At 48.4% G+C, this 14,445-nt stretch overlaps 1 protein-coding gene across 1 annotated transcript; it reads right to left on the bottom strand.

Annotated features, from left to right (window-relative positions):
* Window positions 1-4,861: 4,861 nt before the first annotated feature.
* On the bottom strand, window positions 4,862-13,682 carry NDUFAB1 (NADH:ubiquinone oxidoreductase subunit AB1). The gene is made up of 5 exons (XM_036279226.1): window positions 13,501-13,682; window positions 7,780-7,902; window positions 6,683-6,770; window positions 5,707-5,806; window positions 4,862-5,022 (listed from the first exon to the last, which is right to left on the bottom strand). Exons 1-4 carry the CDS (start codon window positions 13,660-13,662, stop codon window positions 5,715-5,717), a joined length of 465 nt encoding a protein of 154 aa, XP_036135119.1. The 5' UTR covers window positions 13,663-13,682; the 3' UTR covers window positions 4,862-5,022; window positions 5,707-5,714.
* Window positions 13,683-14,445: the final 763 nt, after the last annotated feature.

Genomic DNA, 14,445 nt, shown 5'->3' with positions numbered 1-14,445 from the left:
TCCCTCGCCACACATTGGCTGATGCCGCCTTGAGAATGCTCTCTGCAGAGGACACATCCAGGTTTCATTCCAGTTCTGAATGGTTCCTTCAGATGACTGGGGAGAGGGACGTAAACAGCAGTCTGCATATTGTACCATACCTCTAGGGGGTGTCTGCATTTTCACAACTGTAGGTAACAACCCTTTCTGCAATGGGGACCCCGCAAGCCAGACAGCCAGTAGGACGAAGCAGTGACTTCCTCCTCTTGCCCAAGAGGCAGTCTGTTTAGCCTCTCCACATGGAAGTGGGGTGCTTCTCCCCAAGACCCCTAGCCAGCAATACGTGGCTGTGCTCAGCTGGGATTGACCTCTGCCTCCCCTAGTTATCTTTATTCCGAGGCCTTGTTAGCCTGTCTCACCCTCCTGTTACAGTTCTTCCTACCATTCACCCCATTTTATAACTCCTGATTTCCAAGTTTCTTGCTCTATTTTTACCCCTCTCCCCTTTATCTTTTTTTTGTTGTTGTTAATCCTCACCCGATGATATTTTTCCATTGGTTTTTAGATAGAATGGGAGGGAGGGAAGGAGAGAAAAACATCAGTGTGACTGAGACACACCGATTGGTTGCCTCCTATACAACCCTGACCAGGGCCGGGGATCAAACTTGCAACCCAGGTATGTGCCCTTGACTGGAAAGCAAACCCTCAACCCTTGGGTCCGCGGGCCGATGATGGAACCGCAGAGCCACGCCGGCCGGGGACCCTTATCTACTTTCAGTCCTTTGCTGTTTTCCTTTTTTGGTTTGGAAATTTTCAAATTGACAGAGTTGAAATATGCTATGTTCACCACCTTAATATTTTTCACCTTGGTTCACCAGTTGTTAAAACATTAAGCAATAATTTTCTCTTCTTCAGACACACACACCCCCTTTATTTTGCTGGAAGATTTGACAGACCTGCAGCTGTCGTGATGCCCACCTGTGTGTGTTCTTGCACGTGTCTTCTAAGGACACTGAGACCTCAGCACACCACCATCACCTCACTACAGAAAGTTCATGTCTAGTGCACTGCTGGTGGGAATGCAGACCGGGGCCGCCGCTGTGGCAAACACTGGGGGTGTGGGTTCTAGAGGAGCTCCAGTCAGGGAACCGACACCCCCAGAGGGCAGAGTCCTCTCGTCCACTGATCACTGGCTCCCTCCCTCATCTCAGTCTGACTTACAGACTCCAGGGGTCTGTGACTCAGGACACCTGGTTCTTGGTGACAGACCTAATTCACAGGACTTGGCAGAGCAGTGAGGCTCAGCTCGCTGGAAATGCAGTGTCGGAGCACGCCCAGTGCAGGAGCCCGTCGGGGCTTCAGGCTCTGGCTGCTGGCTCTGCTTTGTCCTCTGACGACCTGGCTTCCACTGGACCGGCAGCCCCAAGCGAGAGAACTTTTCAAGATTTCTCGTAAACGTACCAGATAGGGGCTCTTAGTGGTTTGTGACCCCTGCCCTCCACAAAAACAAACATTGTTAGTCGTGTTTGACTTCATACTTCATGAGTCTGGGGCTTCGCAGCAGCTCTGGCAGACCGCCCAGAGGGCTTGTCCTCTAGCACTTAGTCGCGGTCAGGTCCATGCTACTTGGGTAAGGCACGGGCACCTCCCGATGCTCTGTCCACGAGGGACTTGCTCCAAACACGCTTTCAAGTCCTGTAACTTGAGCTCCTTCACCAAGTCCTACTGTGTCCCAGGCTCTGTGTCAGATGTGTGCATGATCTTGTCAGCACTCCACATCCCTCCTGTCACCCCCACTTTATCCATTAGAGGAAACTTAGGCTCAGGGAAGTTAAGTGATGTAGCCAAGGTCATGCCTGTCATGTAGGCTACGATTCAGAACTCAGATTGGCCTCATGCCAACCTCTGCTCTTCAATACTTGCCTTGTTGAGAACTCAGGAAAGAACGCGCTATGTTTTTTTTCTTTCCCTGGTTTAGCTGTATGTCTTCTGTTTGTGAGTTGCTTTAAATTTTGAACATTTGTTAATTAATTGGCTACCTTTTATTTATTTATTTAGTTAGTTCTCACCCAAGGATATTTTTCTATTGCTTTCTAAGTAGAATGGAAGGGGGAGAGAGAGAATCATCGATGTGAGAGAGACACATTGATTAGTTGCCTCCTGCATGACCCCCCCCCCCCCCCGGGGGCCAGGGATCAAACCTGCAACCCAGGTACGTGCCCTTGACCAGGAATTGAACCTGAGACCCTTTGGCCTGTGAGCTGACACTTGAACTACTGAGCCAAACCAGCCAGGGCTAATTGGCCACCATTAAAAAAAATGAAGACAATAATACACATACTTGATAAAGAAATTTTAAGTGATAGGCAAAGCTCATTCAGTTCTAGCTTCTCAACTTCAGCTGTGGCTCATTGCTTTGGGCAGGAGAGCTCACTTTAGGCGTAGGGCATTGGGTCCCGCCAGGAGCACAGGTGTCTTTCCACTTAGATGCCTTCTCAGAGGGGAGCGCACGCACCTTGCACTCACTAGGCCCTGGCTCCGGCCCAGGCCTTTCCTGCTGGGTGTCTCAAACAAATCTCTGTCCCAGCCTGAAATTCTGTCCACTTTTCAGTCTGATGCTCTCTTCTAGTCCATTTCAGACAACTCATTACCAGCAGCCTAAGCCATAAACTTTGGAGATATCCTAGACTCCTTGCCTTTCCTTCATCTGACCAGGTTTTGCTATTTTTATTCCTAGAGTGTCTTACCAGCCATTCCTTCTGCATTTTTCACATGGGCTTTTCCAAGAACCACGGGGCTCTTCCCTTTAGGCCACCTTTTGCACAGCCACCAGTAAAGGAGCTCAGATACCATCTGGCTGTGTCCCCTGCAGGATACCCTGCTGCTCCCGCTGCCGCACTTTCCTCCACTGGCTTGTAAGGCTCCTTGGTTAACCACGGGCGGGCGTACCACGAGTTCACCGTCGGCGCGCCAGCCTTCTGCACGCGCCACCGCTGCCTCCGCGTGGCTGCCGGCTGAGCCTTGACGTTCTGCCTGGGCTTCACTGCCTCAAACACCTTTCCCCGCCAGCCCCGCACTGCCTGCCTGTCCCCACATACGTTCAGATACTCCTTCTGTGTCATCTGTCACACAGTACAGGGTATTTATACTGCTGAACAGAAATAAGCCCTATTCCCACTGTCATATTCATTAATGTGTGTTTTATAGAAACGGGGTCATGTTGGTTATAATCTGTCTGCACTGAATGCAGTCTTTCACGTGATTGCATAAAACCTCCTATTTAATCAGTCTCAAATTGTTGGATAACCACTTGTATGGTGTTTGTGTTCATTTTGTTACGTGTATCATGAATTTCCTCCCTTATTGACAGATTTCAAACAACTTGAAAGAGTAGCACAGTGAACACGCATAGCATATACAGACATAGCGGTCACCAAGCTGCTGGTTAACGTTTTGCTGTTTCTCTTCCTTCTGAACCATGTGAAAGTCAGCTGCAGTCCTGATGCTACACCCCTAAGTACCCAGTATGTACCTCATGAGAATAGGTCAGTCTTACTGTCACAGCACTGTCGTTATTCCTGACGAATGTGACGTTGTGTCCCTGGCACATAGCCCATTTGTCCAGTGTCCTGTGTTCCCCTCCCATCCAGCCTCACACTCTCCTGAAGTTGATGCCTCTGGTCTCCTTTTCTAATAGTTAATCTTTCTTCCCCATGACATCCGTTTTTTTTAAAGCCCTACCTTTTGGGCGTTTCCTCATGATCAGGTTCGGGTCCATCAATTCTGGCAACATTTGTGTCCATCACATCAGGGCAGTCCAGTGCTCGCGCTGCTCTGCGGGACATCACATGGATGCTGCCTGTCCCCACCAGGCGGGAGCTCCCCGGAGTGCAGGCTTACCTGCACACGGCTTTCCTGTGCGGAGCTCAGCCCGCCGGCGGGGTGCCGCGCCTTGTGGGCACGAGGCGATTCTGAGGGGGTGCGTACACTTGCTCTCCGGGAGGGCACAGTGAAGGGTGGGGAACTGGAGGTTGGGCCAGAAATAGGTTGTGACAGGCCTCAGCCACTCTCACCAAGGGGACTGCCGACGGCAGACGTACAGGAGGTCAAGGGCCAGCAGAACAACGTTCACACCATCCCATCTGTTCCGTTCTCATTTACACTTACTAGAAGAAATTTTACTGAGAGGGAGAAAGATTCATGTGTGAGAGAGACATCTTGGTTGCCTTCTATACATACCCTGACCAGGGACTTAACCTGCAACCTGGGTATGTGCCCTGATTAGGATTCAAACCTGCCACCTTTTGGTGTACAGGACGACGTCCACCTGAACCCCTCAGCAGGGCCACACTTGGAGGGCTGCCTATGGCAGTGTGCTGCCTAGCTAAGTGGCACACAACATTCTAGTAAGTCCTCAGAGCACAAGGGCCTTGGCTGCTTCTGGAGGCCCAGGCCCTAAGTAGCATTGCCATAGTATCTGTATGCGACTCAGTGACTTTTCTTCTGTGCTCTGGCCCCTCTGGGACCTAGGACAGCTACCGAACATGCGAATGGGCCACTTCTGTGCAGAGCGATCACTAGTGCAGCACTGCTGGGCCCCATATCTTAACCACCACAGATGCGTATTTTGGGCCAAATGTGCAGCTGCTGTGGGCTTACAACAGCCAGAACAGTTTGCCCCAAGTGTTAGAATGGATGTGATTCCAGTCAGAGGCACCCCACACAAGCCTGCTTCACTGAGCACACTGCTCGAAAAGTCCCAGTTCTGATCCATGTGAATGCCAGTGACAGATCAGACAGATCTTTGTACAAATATTAAGCAAAGTCATTATAAAAATGCACTTCACAGACATGACTGAAAAACTGAAGACGGACAAAAATGTTGGTTTTATAGATTTATTTTCAAAGGGCACAAACACTTAGACAATTTAAATACAAGTCTAAACAGAATCACTCTGTCAATGTCAGCAATGATGCCAAATGCGTTCTCGCTGCCAGACGCGTGCCTGTATCTTCCGAGTCCTCTCGCTGAAGAAAAGGGGTCTGGAAAAGACACAGTAAGTGCAGCGTTTCTTTCGGTGTAGTCACTGACTTTCCACGAAGGTGTTTGAGGCACTATATCCACAGTAAGTTATAGGCACCAATACAATGCTTTATTTAGCCTCAGCACTTGATTTTCCTGGAGCCCAAATAACAATAGCTAAAATTTACTGACAGGCTTCTTTACCATCAAGCGTTGTATTGAGAGGTTTACATACACCACTGAATTTTACCTTCACAAAAATCCCAGGTAGGTCTTATCTGTGCAGGACAGGCTGCCCAAGACCGCCAGACTTACAGAATGTGACAGAATCAACGTGTCTGACCCCAGAGTCCGTCTCCTCGATCGTGAGGTCTCTGCCTAACAGCCAGGCCACCCCAACTTCCTGGACAGCAGGCTGGGCTGGCCTAGGTGGACTGAGGGAGGCACAGTCTTTTCCACAAGACTGCTTTTAGGAGGGCTAACACAAAGGGAATCTGGGAATGAACTCTCAACCCTCCTGGAGGATAAGGACGATCACTAAGGCTGAGCTGCTTGGGCTAGCAGATAGCCAGAGGGGCCTGCATTTTATCATCTGAGAATCTGTCAGACATTTCCATTTTCTACTTCTCCCTGAGTCTTGCTTTATTGAAGAACCCCAGAGAGATGAATTCTATGAGAACATCATTCTATGTAAAATTATTTACCTGATTCTTTATTCATACACATCCTTCTTATCTGCTATGTAATCTACAATTTCCTGTGGACACATCAATTTCTCCGCATCTATATCAGGAATTTCAAAGCCTAAAAGTAAAATTTACAGCAATGCATGAGTGTAGGAAAAGCAAATCCTTCACACTTGAAAGCACTAACCGTCCATAACATGCCCAAATACATCAAGTTGCCAGCAACCCTGAATCCGTTCAAGTTGTGAGCCAGTTACGTTTTAGAAAACGTGTATACCATGTTGGGTATGGTAGTTGGTTCTTTTTTAAAGATATAATTCACATAAGAGAAAATTCACCCATTTAAAGTGTAAAATCCAATGGTTTTTGGTATCATCACAAGGATGTGCAACCATCACCATTAAATTGTAGAATATTTCATTACCCCAAAAGAAATCCCATACCCACCTTACCTCAACAGATACCACGCCTATAGTTAGCATAATCTGTGAGGAGTCTTAACTAAATTCTCTGCAGGATAGCACAGAAGTCCCTTGGCTTGCATTCAGGCAGTTCACCCCAAAATTAACTGTGGGGCCTGGAATGGTTTCATTAGCACAACTGTCCCAAATCAGAAAAACTTGAAGTGAGCAAGGGAGGCACTGCAGGAGGCCAGGGCATGCGTGTGCATGGCTGTGTGAAGGGGCCTGTTTCTACTTACACATTCGATTCAAATCCCAAGTCAGACTCCCAACACTCCTTTTACTTAACCCACACAAATCAAGAATCACAATCTGGGCCCTGGCCAAGTAGCTCAGTGGGTTAAGAGTGTCATGCCAATATGCCAAGGTTGCCAGCTGGATCCATGATCAGGGCACATACAAGAATCAAACAATGGATGAATAAATAAATAAGTGGAACAACAAACTGACGTTTCTCTCCCTTCCCTTCTCTAAAAAAATACAAGAAAAAAAAGAATCCCAATATGGAGACCCAAGAACAGCCTGTGTGTTACCAAATTCGTCCTCCATGGCCATGATAATCTCCACTTGGTCCAAACTGTCTAAGCCCAGGTCTTTCATAAAATGGGAATTTACCGAGAGCTGCAAGAAAAGGATACCAAGTACAAAATTCAGTCTGTGAGAGCTTTTGTTTTTGCAAGATACCTAAGTGGTACAGTATTACTTAATTATTATGTGGAAGATTTCTTTTTAAATAGGAGGAACCCTCACTAACATCATACATGTAACATGTGCCGACATAACGACATTTGCTCGGTGTGCTTTACATGTCCACTTAGTTAACTTTGGTTACGTATTTTATTAAGACCTTTGATCACTGCACTCAGTGACATCTGAGAGTTTGTTTTTTCTGGTTGCCTTATTAACAACGAAGACACTACATTTTAGAAGTGACATTCTTTCCCTCAACAATAGCAGATGGTGTTTATCATCACCTGCCTTTAATTTAGACCTCAAGATCACCAGGAAGAATTCCACGTCTACACACACACTCCTGGGTGTCATGTACAGCATGGTGGCCGTAGTGATTAATCCTGTCTTGCATATTTGAAAGTTGCTAAGAATAGATCTTAAAGGTCCTCATCACAAGAAAAAACTTTTTTGTAAGTATGTGTGGTGATGGATGTTAACTAGACTTATGGTGACTGATTCATAATATATACAGATACCTGAAACTAATGATGTTATGTGTCAATTATATCTCAAAAATCAAACAAAACCCCCAGACCCCACAATCCTACTCACGCAACAGATTCAGTTAATTAAGGAGGGATTTTTTGTGTGTCACTGAGAAAAATTCCAAAGGTTAAGGTGCGTAACACACTACCACTGAGTTTTTTAAAAAGGATGGGAGATACAGACCACGCAGCACCTACGATATGCCTGTATCTGTGTACATACACTTCCCGGCATGTGCGCTGAGTATCTCTGGAAAGATACATGAGAAGCTGCTTTCATTGCTGCCTCCCAGAGAAGAATGGGCTGGGAACAGGGAGAAGTCTTACTGAACATCCTTTTGGACTGTCTGAATTTTGTACCATGTGATTAAATACTCGTTTAAAGAAAACAACATTTAAACCATATCAATTACCTTCTCTGGGTCAATCTTGTCATAGAGTTTCAAGACATAAAGAACACGGTCCTTGATCCCCTCCAACGTCAGAGGGGGCGCGTCACTATACTGGCGGCACAGCTGTGTAACTCTACCTGGTACCTAGGGCAAGGGTAGGAAGGAAATGTTGAACCTAAAATGCTGGAAGTAAATGCACTAGCCTCTATTAGTATCTTTCACAAAGCTTTTAGGGCTCTAGAGAAGCCACCTCGTCTGCTTCTGACTGGCCCCTGGGCCCACCGTGTCACTGCTGGGTAGCCTCAGAAGCCCAGCCCTTCAGCAGGAACATGGGCCTCCCTCCCCCTCAGAGCCAAGACTGGCTTTGGACATTCATCCCACTTTAGTGAGACTGGAACCGTCTAAAGTCTGCAGAAGAGCCTGTCTTCTCATGGCATCTGCAGCAGCCACTGCCACAGCAAGTCCCTGCCACCTCCAATGGACATACCCAAGTCAAAGTCACCCACAGGAAAGAGCTGTCATGGTGAACTGAGGCAGCTCACACCGAGGACCATGCACCACAGGGGTCTTTTCTGGCCCGCTAGCTATCAACCTCACGGAGAGGAAGAAGGGGCCCGACAGTCATCATAGTCCAGTCTATTTCCCTTCAGGGCCTGCGCCTTGTTGGCACCAGCCAAACTGTGAGCCTTTCTGATCTTGGACATGATGGAGGATCATCTAAAATTTCTGATATTCACCTCTTTATATTCAACTGGGTACTAGGGTCTTGACTGGACTCTCACCAAATGTGACAAGAGCTCCAACTCACAGATCAGCTGGTTTAAAGCCATGGAAGGTACAATGCAGAACAAGAGAAAACAAAGCAGCTGTTGGCTAGTTTTGTTGCTATGACCAAGTCCCTAATCTGAACTGGTTTGTTCACCTTCTAAAATGGATTTTAATACTGCGGTTTGGAGTTCTTAGGGCATTTCCCATAGAAAATAGGTTTTGCTTGTTGGGGCTTAGATGCCTGAGACTCACATAAGTCCATGAGAAATAGTTATAAAAAACCCTGCCAGCCCTGGCTGGTTTGGCTCAGTGGTTGGAGCATCGGCCTGTGGACCAGAGAGTCCCGGGTTCAGTTCCTGCTAGGGGCATGTACGAAAAAAAGCCAAAAAAACCACTGCTAGCCTGGCCGGTGTGGCTCAGTGGTTGAGTGTCAACCCATGTACCAAGAGGTCGCCAGTTTGATTACTGGTCAGAGTACATGCCCAGGTGTGGGCTTGATCCTCAGTGGGGGCGTGCAGGAGGTGGTTAGTCAATGTTCTCTCTCATCGATGTTTCTATCTCTTTCTTCCTCTCCCTTCCTCTCTCTCTAAAAATCAATAAAGAAAAAAAAATAAAAATAAAAAAACTGCCAGAAGCAGGCAGGTAGGTAGACGGGGAAAAAAACACCCCAAACTGACAAATGAACCAAACCCATACACACCTCTGTATAAGAAGCATGTATCTTGCAAAAAAACCCCAAATGAACCTAGACGATGAAATAAGGTTTAATCAGCAAGCTGAGATGACGTGTTTTACAGATACTCTTAAAAGTACTTCTGAGTACTTTTGGAGTTTTGGAGCACTTGCTCTCTTTTGGTCTAAATTTAGTGTCCTTTCCAATGACAGCATGGGTTAAGGAGACCTCTGATGCGAGAATGTCACCAGGCCTTATCAGCAATGACTAGATGAGGTTTCCATGCCACAGGTAAAAGGAAGCAGCAGAAAGGACTAAAGAGAAACGGGGTGAAGGAATGGGCTAACAGCGGTGAGGACAGACAAGACCTTGAGGAAGGATGGAGGCCTTGTCTGTGCTTATCAACAAGTGGTGGGAGGTGGAGTTACTGCTGAAGCGAGGGACAGAGAAAAGGGCCCAAGGAGGGAGAAGAGGCTGGTGAGGGTGTTTGTACACAGCAACCCAAATGGCCCACTAGGGGTCAGCATTGCCCTGGCAGCAGGTCAAGTACCTGTGGAGGCCAGGTGGGCACCACGCACTGAAATGAAATGAAAGGGGTCTCCACCTGGAGGCCACGGGCCAGTGTAACATGGTCGGCTAAAGTGGGCTCAGCAAAGGTAGGAGCTAAAGTGGGCTCAGCAAAGGTAGGAGGGCGAGAGCTCAGACCCTGGAATGAGATCGCCTCGTCCGTACTCTGGAACTGGCTCTTTCTTACTAATTTCTCTCTGCCTCAGTTTCCTTACCTGGAAGATGGGGCAAACAGTGCAAGCTCACAGGGCTGTTGGGGGGCATCAGTGAGAGGACAGAAAGGGTGCACGATGCTGCCTGGTGCACACAGGGAGTGCTCCGCAGGGCTGCCCAGCAGCACCAGGTGATGATGGTGCCCTGCAGTTTGAGGCTTTGGGGAAGTGTAGCCCCAAAGCACTTGATCCTGCTTCCTCCCATGCCACCTCTTGGGTCTCTCCACTGATTTCTGATCATTAAGTCAGGCTAGAGTACTGCACTGAGCACTTTCCGTACATCATCTCCCTAGTTCTGACGTACTATGAGACACAGTCCTGTCACCCCATTTTGGATTAGGAAACTGAGGCAGAGAAAGCCTCCTGGAGGTCCTTACTGCCTCCTGGATCTCTGCTTTTATTTATCTTTTAAAGACACATGTATTGTTTCCGATATCAATTGTTCTTCCCCAACACGTACACTTAACAATTCTATTGAACAGAAAGCGCCTCTCCCACAGACATCAGAGAAGGCACTGTTCGCAAGAAAAGAGTGATTACCCTTTGGGTTAGTAGAAATTAAGCCTGATTAGTTTCCATTGGAATCCACATTCTCTCCACTGGGGCTCATCTCTGAGGGAAGCTCGGGAGGAACCGAGGACATGGCACCCACGGCCACCTCTACAAAGCCCCCTGCACGGTCCTAGCCGGGTGGCAGACGTCTCAATCTCCAGTTTGGAAATGAACTCCTTATCCATCTGTCTGCAAAATGCTTGCTCACAGACCAGGCCAATCTCTACTTGTCCCACTGTCTCCCTATCTCATTCACTCACTCGGTCACCCAGCATGCTAGCTGGAGGAGAGGTCTCACTCATCCCTTCAATAAACCATTTCTTAAAAAAAATCTCACCTGAGGATATTTTTTCCATTTATCTTCAGATAGAGGGAGGGGAGGGAGATTGGGAGGGAAAGAGAGAAACATCAATGTGTGAGAGACACATCGATTGATTGCCTAATGCACGACCCCAATCAGGGTCAGAGACTGAACCACAACAGAGGTACGTGCCCTTGACTGGAATCGAACCCATTACTCTGGTCTGCAGGCCAATGCTCTAACCACTGCCAAACTGGCCAGGACTCAACGAACCTTGTTTAATGTTCACTCCCTGACTTAGAGAACATCACATTCCCCAGTGGGCACCCAGTGCCCATCACAATGCTTGCTGTCTTCCACCTCAACTAGGGCCTCTCCCTTCCACAGGCACCTTTTGGGCAGTCCTAAGTGGGTACTGGGCTCTGCCTGGCCTCCGCACGTGCCACTGCACCCTGCCTTCAAAACCATGCTGGCTGGGGTTCATTTAGTCCCTCTTCTTGATTCACCACATACACCTGTGTCCTCACACCTGGCAATGCCTTGCCTTTATTTAAATAACTATCTCAGCAGTTGGCAAGCTTTACCTTGTGTGCTGTGCACTGTGCTATGGGCTGGGACAACAAAGATACAGAAGACATGACTTCTATCCTCAGAGAAGCTAGTATAATGGAAAATACCAATCCAAACAGATCATTTTAGTTGTGATAAAAATGAGATAAGAGCCATAGCAAAGGTATCAGTAGGCTGCTTCAGTAACAAAAGTTGTCATTCACGGACAGGAGGGAAGGAGACTTGGAGTTAGCCAGGAGAAGGACAGGGGCAGTTATTCAAGGAGGCACGGGCAGTCCAATAAAAGGAAAGGAGGCATGAAAGTGTAATGTGTCTGTGTGGGAAGAAACTAGTTCATGCTGCTGGAGATTTAAAGGCAAGGTGGCACACCAACACAGGCTCTGGCTGGCGAGGCAGGGGCCAGGGCTGCAGAGCCTTGAGTAAGACAAGGGTTTGTCTTACTGGGGAATGAATGACGTGGACAGACTGCAGTCCTGTGTCCATCACTGGCACTCTCACATCATCTGGTTCTGGCGCTAAGAACAGTCACGTTTCCCTGCACCAGTGCTTTGTCTTCGTCTGGGTACCATGTCCCAAAGAACTCGCTGGAAATTCTCTTTGTGCTCTGGCTGTGAGACAGTTTAGATTCAGGGCCTGCTGGGGTCAGTTATCAGACTTTTAGGCTCCATTTTAGATCATTACCATTGTTTCTCTTGCCTTCTATTTTAAAGTCTTATGTTTTTATACTCAGGAAAGCTGCTTTAGTTCTTTTTTTGGGGGGAAGAGATATAAATGAGTAACTGGTTGCTCTGAGGTCAGTGGACGAACTTTTAAAGAGGGAAAACCAACAGCAGGGAATGGGTGGAATGAGCAATGGTCCAGCTGAAATGAACAGGGACTGGCAGAGGTGGAGGTTTGGGGGGACTAGCATACAGCCAGTAACAGAAACCAGAGTGAAAAGACAGTTCAGGGAGAGTGTAACATTTAAGGTAGAAAAGAAAAAACAAAACACTTGGCAGCTCCACATACTTACTGTCTTTTTATCCCTTAACTTCAGGGTGACACTTTTAATTTCTGATTCAGGCAATAGGACGTCTTATGAATGACTCTGCTACAGTATCAGTAAAATCTCAACTCTGGCTGCACAAAATAATCACTTGGCAACTTTTAAAAAACAAGACACCCAAGCCCCAACTCTCTTAATAGATTTTGAATTATTAGTCCCCAGCATCCTTACTTTTTATTCTAACATCTTAGTCAAGGATGAAGCCACTATTACAATGAAGTCTTGGAGTTTGAAAAGGAATTTCTCAGCTTGACCTTGGGAATCTGTCCTACTTTAAGAGAGTAGTTCTTAGTCTTAGTGCATTTCAGAGCCCCCTGGAGGACTTCAACAAAATCCCATGCCACGGCCTCATTCCCAGAGACTAAGTCAGAATTGGGGGTGGAGGGGACAAGGAATTGTTCTTTGTCTTTTGAGCTACCCAGGTGACTTGAATGTGCAGCAAGGGTTGAAAATCACTGCCCTAAGGAGAAATGCAGCCTCATAAAGGTTTCATCAGATTTTTAAAAAAAGCTGGATGCTATTTGTTTCCTATCCTTATTTCCAGGAGGCCCAGAAAAGGGCAAAAGGTGCCACCGCGAGAAATTCGGGAAGGACCTGCCCCGGAGAAGGCTGTGGGCCGGCGTGGTTTCCTTCTGCACGCTGTCATTCGTTTTCCGCCTCGAAGGCTATCACCGTATTTACCACTATCACTAGGGCTAAAGGCCACCAATACTTGGGGAGCTTACCAAGCGCCGCCCCAAGTGCTCTACCGGCCCTATCTCCTCTAAGCCCCACGCGGCCGCACAGGGTAGACTAGGATCCCGACCCGACGTTCAGGCCGAGGCTCAGCGAGGTCAGACTGGTCCGCAGCTTTGGTTAAGTGGCAGCCCGGCTCGAACCCACGGGTGTCACTAGGGAGCACGGCCTCCGAGCTCCGTGAGGCAGGGGGAGGGGAGCGAGCCAGACGTCCCCGGTCACCCCCCGACGCCTGGCGCGGCCCCGCGGCCCGGCCCCCGCCCCCAGCGAGCCCGATCCCTGACCCCTGTCAAGCCGTAGCAAAGTCACCGCGAGTCACCTGCGCGAGCACCAAGGCCGGAGCCCCGGGCCTCGTCTGAGTCCCCGCGGGGCACAGCCTGGTGCTGAGCGGCCGGGCAGCGGCCAGCGTGGGAACCCGGGGCAGCGCCGCCAAGGCCGCGGGCAGTCGGCGGACACAGGAGGAAAGGACACGAGCCGCCATGGCTACGCCGACCCAGGTTGCACTGCGCTACGCCTCGCGGGTCTAGTTTCCTCTCCCATCGGTGCGAGCGACGCACAGAGCGGCGCTGCCGAGCCCCAGCCAGCGGTGGCGGCCCCTGGCGGCCCCTGGCGGCACTGCGCCCTCGGGGCGTGCAGCTTGGCCGCTCCAGTCCGGAGGCGCATGGCTGCAGGGGCCAGAACTAACATGGTGCCCAGCGGCCTTTGGGAACCTTACCACTAATCATTGACACAGGAAATGAACTCACTTCCACTTACTCTCTGAAAGTTCTGAAACACATTTATTTAAGTTTTGATGCGCGATTCTTTCACAGAAATTAAAATTATTGAATATATCAAAACTGTATAAAATAAGAAAGTGAAATTTAAATATATAAATATTTAAGACAATTTTAATATATAAGACTAACTCGGGTTGCGGTTCGATCCCCCGTCGAGTGTGTACAGGAGGCATCCCATAGATGTTTCTCTCTCTCACTTTCTCTAAGCATGTCCTCAGGTGAGGATTTAAAAAAAATTTTTTTTTCCTTTATTGATTTTAGAAAGAAAGGAAGGAAGGGAGAGGGGGAGAGAGATGGAAACATCGATGAGACGGAACATCGAGTGGCTGCCTTCTGCATGCCCCCCACTGGGGATTTGGCCCACACCTGGGCACGTGCCCTGACTGGCAGTCTCTTGGTGCATGGGTCGATGCTCCACCGGCCGGGCCTTGGGTGAGGATTAAAAAATATAAAAATAAAAAAATTAGAGCCCTGGCCGGTGTGGC

Source organism: Molossus molossus, unplaced genomic scaffold (genome assembly GCF_014108415.1).
Source record: "Molossus molossus isolate mMolMol1 unplaced genomic scaffold, mMolMol1.p scaffold_m16_p_3, whole genome shotgun sequence".
In the NCBI taxonomy this organism is placed as follows: domain Eukaryota; kingdom Metazoa; phylum Chordata; class Mammalia; order Chiroptera; family Molossidae; genus Molossus; species Molossus molossus.
The sequence above is the reverse complement of the archived record's forward strand: the minus strand, read 5'-3'. Positions and strand labels throughout refer to the sequence as shown.